The sequence below is a fragment of the Pygocentrus nattereri genome, chromosome 16, assembly GCF_015220715.1.
Source record: "Pygocentrus nattereri isolate fPygNat1 chromosome 16, fPygNat1.pri, whole genome shotgun sequence".
Lineage (NCBI taxonomy): Eukaryota > Metazoa > Chordata > Actinopteri > Characiformes > Serrasalmidae > Pygocentrus > Pygocentrus nattereri.
The window spans coordinates 36,745,439-36,751,998 of record NC_051226.1 but is presented as its reverse complement, the minus strand read 5'-3'; the positions used below and the strand labels follow the sequence as shown (position 1 = coordinate 36,751,998).

The 6,560-nt window shown below is 45.0% G+C and overlaps 1 protein-coding gene across 5 annotated transcripts in view; it reads left to right on the top strand.

Annotated features, from left to right (window-relative positions):
- camsap1a (calmodulin regulated spectrin-associated protein 1a) overlaps positions 1-6,560 on the top strand; it is a 53,735-nt gene that overhangs the window by 25,341 nt on the left and 21,834 nt on the right. For 2 of the 5 annotated variants that reach the window (XM_037546026.1, XM_017685486.2), the window contains exons 4-6: positions 2,003-2,164; positions 3,925-4,005; positions 5,585-5,644. In XM_037546026.1, the coding sequence (XP_037401923.1) occupies positions 2,003-2,164; positions 3,925-4,005; positions 5,585-5,644 (303 nt within the window). Of the gene's footprint in view, positions 1-2,002; positions 2,165-3,924; positions 4,006-4,267; positions 4,301-5,584; positions 5,645-6,560 lie in introns of all 5 variants that reach the window. The other 3 variants (XM_017685489.2, XM_017685487.2, XM_017685488.2) reach the window with 2 other exon arrangements.

Sequence of the window (6,560 nt, the reverse complement as noted above, 5' to 3'; positions counted from 1 at the left end):
AGTGAGAGAGGTGCTGGTCAGTCTAGTCCAGCACTCTCTTTGTCTCTGACGTTATAAATTAAGACCCCTGTGGTTGAGTAATGCCCGCATTCTCCACCAGTTGTGTGCATCAATAGTAAAACTGGGCAAACAATGACCAGAACGTGTAAAAACAGGTGCAAATTGTTGAAGAATTCAGCTGGATTTGCTGGGTATTGGACAGAGGCTGGAAGGCTGGTGGCTCGGCCCTGCGACTGCTGGCAGGTGATTGAATTCTGCCTCTGTGTCCGTGGAGCAGTTTGTGTGAGGGAGAGAGAGAAGAGCATCAGTGTACTCGCCCACCTGTCTGCTAGGGAGCAGTTGTATGTCTCTTCCACGCGGCGTTCAGCTGGAGCTCATCAGTGTTTGTCCGAGTTTCTGACCTCACATGGGTAGTTTAGTCCACTGGGCTGTCCTGAAATATGACTCATGCTGGGATTTCAGTACCTTGGAGAGTGGCCGGCGACTGTGGAGCAGCTCAGGTTGTTTGAGTACCACTCATCACCACTGTTTTTGGAGTCAGAATTGTTCACAGTGGTGGTGATAGGAACCAGACGTCTGACATGAAGTGGTTCGATATACGCCGATACATTGTGTTATGATGGTTTTCTGATAAAGGTTTTGTTTGTTGTGTTTTAGTCTATTTTTTAAAATCCATTTATGGCAGGGGGTACATGCTGGACATTGTGAGGCAAAATAGGCCCATATAAACTCAGAAGACTCGTGTAAGTTCACTGGTGGTTTGAGATGGTAAATGAAGTGTCTATATTTGTGTTGTAGTCATGGCGACCCCTGGTTCCTATCTCTACACTGAATCGGTTCACATCAAACCACTCTGAATTATGCTTTTGAAGTCTTGAAAGGAAAGAAACCAGTGAGTAACTTAAGCAGTGGAATTTTTTGCTTGTGATATCCACTGTAAGGAAGCGTGGTCAGTTGTTAAGGTGAATGTATTGACCGCTGGAGGTAGTTTCCTTCTAATGAAGGGGATCTGGTGTTCCTCTGTGTCAAAGATGCAAAGATACAGGAGTATCAGTGGCTCGCAGGCTGGTCACCCGTCTGTCGGCCAAGCCGTGGTGTTTATGCCTCCTCCACGTGGCGTTCAGCTCCACTGTGTTGGGCAGCCGTGTGCAGTTTGTGAGCTCCGCCACACATGGGTGGTTTGGTTCGTGACACCAGTGCTGAAACAGGCCATGTGCTGCTATTTCAGCACCTTGGAGAGCGGCTTGTGTGTTTAGAGCAGCTCAGTTTGTTGTTGTATGAGATGTCGGCCCAGCCATAAACACAGGGGGTGACTTCACCGCAGAGTGTGTCTGTATCTTTGTGTAATTAGTGTAATTAAACTGAAAATTAGCTTCACAGCAGTGTGAGTGCAGGGTGTACATCCTTTAGTTAGCTTTCTGTCTGTCTGTCTGTTTGTCTGTCTGTCTGTCTGTCTGTCTATCTGTCTGTCTCTCTGTCTGTCTCTCTGTCGGTCTCTGTCTGTCTCTCTGTCGGTCTCTGTCTGTCTCTCTGTCCATATATCTATGTCTGTCTGTCTATCTGTCTATCCAGCTGTCTGTCTATCCAGCTGTCTGTCTGTCTGTCTGTCTGTCTGTCTGTCTGTCGGTCTCTCTGTCGGTCTCTGTCTGTCTCTCTGTCGGTCTCTGTCTGTCTCTCTGTCCATATATCTATGTCTGTCTGTCTGTCTGTCTATCCAGCTGTCTGTCTGTCTGTCTGTCTGTCTGTCTGTCTATCTGTCTGTCTATCTATCTGTCTGTCTCTCTGTCGGTCTCTGTCTGTCTCTCTGTCGGTCTCTGTCTCTCTCTCTGTCCATATATCTGTGTCTGTCTGTCTATCTGTCTATCCAGCTGTCTGTCTGTCTGTCTGTCTGTCTGTCTATCAAATATCTGAATGTGGTTTTTCTCTTTACTCTTTCTATAGTTTTCCTTTCTTGTTTTGTGATTTAATAACTGTGTGTGTGTGTGTGTGTGTGTGTGTACAGAGCTCCCACATCCCCCTGATTGACGCTCTGATGCTGGCGTGGACAGTGGAGATGATGAGTATAGAGAGAGTTGTGTCCAGTGTTAAACGCTTTTCCACCTTCAGCGCCTCCAAAGAGCTTCCCTTCGACGTGGAGGATGCCATGCTGTTCTGGATCAACAAGGTCAGCCTTCACACTGTGTGTGTGTGTGTGTGTGTGTAATAATAAATTGAAATGAAACCCTTTTCAAGAAAATAATAAATGATAGTAATAAGAATAATAGTTTAATTAATCACAACCCCGTTTCCAAAAAAATGGGATGTTGTGCAAAATGTAATGATGTGCAAATCATTGAAACCCTGTATTTCATTGAAAACAGTACAAAGACAACATGTCAAATATTGAAGCTGAGAATTTTTTTTAAAAATATTTGTCCATTTTGAATTTCATGTCAACAACATGTTCAGTAACATGATGGGGTATAAAGAGCATCTCAGAGAGGTGGAGTCTTTCAGAAGTAAAGATGAGGAGGGGTTCACCGCTCTGAACGACTGCGGCATCAAATAGAGCAACTATTCAAGAAAAACGTTTCTCAACACAAAAAATTAAAGAACTTCTGCTTTTTATCGTCTACGGTGCAGAATATCATTAAAAGACTGTGGAGAAATCTCTGTCTATAAGGGACGAGGCCAGAAAACAGTATTTTCTGGCCGTGATCTTTGGGCCTTCAGAGAGCACTGTATTGAAAACAGTCATGATTCTGTAGTGAGAATCACTGCATGGGCTCAGAAACACTTCAGAAAGCCACCGTCTGTGAAAACGTTCATCACTGCATCCACAAACGCAGTTAAACTCTAAAACGGAAAATGAACCTTCTCTGGGCCCGAGCGTATTTAAAGTGGACTGAGGGGAAATGGTAAAGTGCTTGTGGCCTAGTCAAACTCTGCTGTTGCAGTGTGTGCGGTCCCCGGGGGACTGTCAGGCTTCACTAATGCAATGCAAAGTCACGCAGGCAGATCTCAATTGATGTCAAAGACGTTTCAAAACAAACACAAATCACTAACATAGAAATCAAATCAAATTTATTTGTGTAGCACTTTTTATAACTGATGTCACAAAGCAGCTTCACAGAATTCCAGTGAAGACAAAGTTTTAACAAGAATGTAAAACCCCAGGTGAGCAAGTTGGGGCAACAGTGGCAAGGAGAACCTCCCTCAGAGCTGAGGAAGAAACCTTGGGACGAACCAAGGCTCACAAGGCAGGGACACATCCTCCTCTGGTCAGACTACCTACAGAGTTATTACACTACTAATATTAATAGCAGTAGTATTAGTACTAGGAATAGCTGGGAGTCTATGAAAACTTCAGTGTAGGGTGGGCAGCTAGTCCAAGGCAGGTGGCGGTAGCTGGGGCGTGGGCAGCTGGTCTGAAGCGGGTAGCAGGAGAGCTCGACTGTTGTCTCAGTTTACTATAATTCCCTGGATCTGCTGACTTTATCTAAAGGGGAACATTAGCTACCAAAAGCTACTGAACAAGTGAGTTTTCAGCCTAGTTTTAAAGATTGAGACTGTGTCTGAGTCCCGAACATTTTCTGGAAGATCATTCCAGAGTTTGGGGGCTTTATAAGAAAAAGCTCTTCCCCCCCAGCTGCAGCCTTATGAATTCTAGGACCTATTAATAAGCCAGTACTCTGGGATCTGAGTAGTCGCGATGGCTCGTATCCCCATACCCCAAGCAATACAATATAAACAACCCCGATATCAAACAGCAGCCAAAAATGTGCGCAGGATAATTTAGGAATTGTCAGTTGTTCTAAAAGCTAAGCGTGAATGGTTGAATGTTTGAGGCTTTCTGTGCTCATTATATTACAGCATCGTTGGAGTCAGTGAAAAACCCCAGGAGTGTGATAACACACTGCATGCCTGTCTGTGTTTGTGTTGTAGGTGATTTTGAAGACGAGGGAAATCTCAGAGAAAGAGCTGAAACTCAAACAACACTTGATGGAATCCCCCTGTCATCAAAAGGTACAGCCGACCAATCACAGGCCTTACTGGAGACACGCACCCTGTCATAGGCGTCCTTATCAGCACGCATGCCTTTAACGTCCTCCTCGACTGGCTCGTTCACGAGTGTCTGACTGCACGATTTAACCCTGTTCTCTGATCAGATTACAGCTCCACTTAACAAATCTGATCTCTCTCTCTCTCTTTGTTTAACTGTGGTTCTCTCACCTCTTTACTGCTCTTCCTGTTTGTCTCCTTTGCCCCGCCCCTTCCTGTTGGATAGTCTCCCTCCAAATGGTACTGGAAGCTCGTGCCTGTAAGTTCCACAGTGGCCCCTCTCTACTAACCCCCCACCCCCCCACCACCCCCCCTCATCACACTCGGAGTGGACGTGTCTGTATACTGTTGTTGGCCACTTTATCAGAAACCCTTGTAGCTCCTCACTTATAAACTGTAGCTCTCATCCTCTAGCTCTTCATCAGTGGTCACTTTCTGACCGCAGAGCTGCTCTTGTCTGGGTATTATTGGGGGGGTCCACTCTCAGGGAATGGGAATGGACCACCATCCAAATAAGACCTGAGACTGTACTACAGAAACGTCTTTAATCTGAAATCTTCTCTGTTTAGTCACCATGACAAATTCAGTTAGGGCTGACTTTAGGATAGAAGCTATGACAGAACAACAGTTCCTAACTTCATTATCTCATCCATTAACTCCAGATGAGAAAGATCTTCCCTCTGAAATGAGACCCTCAAATAAAGAGCGTCACTTCATTAACAGCTACTAGCGCCGCTCTGTAGGCGACCCTGCCCGTCTGCAGGGACAGCAGAGGAGGGGAAAGTTCAGCTCCTCACTGCTGGGCTTTACTTACATTTAGGGATAATACGTCTTCAAAGAGGGGGGCAGTTATTTATTATCACCCCCCCTAATTCTTCAGTGATATGAAGCTGAATCAGATATTCTCCAGCTTCTTGTTTGAGTGTTCTTGTTCTTGTTCTACCTTAAATGGAGCAGCAGTTCTGATGCCTGAGGCATCAGAGTGGAACAGGAAATTTAGCTAGCTGTAAAGAAAAGGACCATAATGCATTGAAATGATATTAAACTAAGATAATATGATGGTTATCATAAGTTTTAGCGGAGAACAGCAACAGATGGGCTACCTTCTGTGATTGTGGTCAGAGAGTGAAGGTGGGAGTTTCTAATAAAGTGGACGGAGTGAATGTGTTAATATAACATAACAAACCCTTCATTTAACCATATTCATCTCTCTCTCTCTCTCTCTTTCTCTCTCTCTCTCTCGCTCTCGCTCTCTCTCGCTCTCTCTCGCTCTTGCTCGCTCTCTCGCTCTCTCTCTCGCTCTCTCTCTCGCTCTCTCTCTCGCTCTCTCTCTCGCTCTCTCTCTCTCTCTCTCTCTCTCTCGCTCGCTCGCTCGCTCTCTCTCGCTCGCTCTCTCTCTCTCGCTCTCTCTCGCTCTCGCTCTCGCTCGCTCTCTCGCTCTCTCTCGCTCTCTCTCTCTCTCTCTCTCTCTCTCGCTCTCTCTCTCTCTCTCTCTCTCTCTCTCTCTCTCTCTCTCTCTCTCTCTCTCTCTCTCTCTAACCAGCCTGACTTCATGCATGCTCTGGCCCACTGCATGTTGGAGCCAGTGGAGTTGTCTCGTGTGGTACTGTATTCATTCATTCATTTGTTCACTCACTCACTCAGTCACTGCTGTTGTGCTGCTTTTCCACTACCCTGAGCTTTAAACACATGTAACTCTGAATAAACCTTCACCTTAGTGGTGAAGAAAATGTCACAGAGCTTCAAGAAATATTTACAATGATATGAATATTTACGATGCTTGAAGTGCTGTAGAATTTAGCGTCCACTCCAGTAGATGTGTATATTTTTTGGTTTGTAAGGTGAGTTAGGTGTTTGTGTGTGTGTGTGTGTGTGTGTGCATGCATGCTTGTCTTGCTATCCTTGTGAGGACCACAGTAGAACAACATGACAGTTTTGCACAAGTGAGGACTTCACCCTTTGTTGTTTTCACCATAAATTCATTTATTTTGAATAACTGAAAGAGCAGAGAGTTTGCCTTTTGGATGCTGAGGTTAAAATTAGGGTTAGGTTTAAGTTTAGGTTTAAGTTTAGTACTTTTTGTCACTAGTAATACAAAAATCAGTAGAAATCAGTGCAAAGTCCTCACAAGTAATGTAAGACTTAGTAATGTGTAATGTAAACTAAGTAATGTGTGTTTGTGTGTATTCTCTGATATACTGTATTCTCTCTCTGTCTCTCTCTCTCTCTCTCTCTCTGTCTCTCACTCTGTCTCTGTCTCTCTCTCTCTCTCTCTCTCTCTCTCTCTCTCTCTCTCTCTCTCTCTCACTCTGTCTCTGTCTCTCTCTCTCTCTCTCTCTCTCTCTCTCTCTCTCTCTCTCTCTCTCTCTCTCTCTCTCTGTCTCTCACTCTGTCTCTGTCTCTCTCTCTCTCTCTCTCTCTCTCTCTCTCTCTCTCTCTCTCTGTCTCTCACTCTGTCTCTCTCTCTCTCTCTCTCTCTCTCTCTCTCTCTCTCTCTCTCTCTCTCTCTCTCTCTCTGT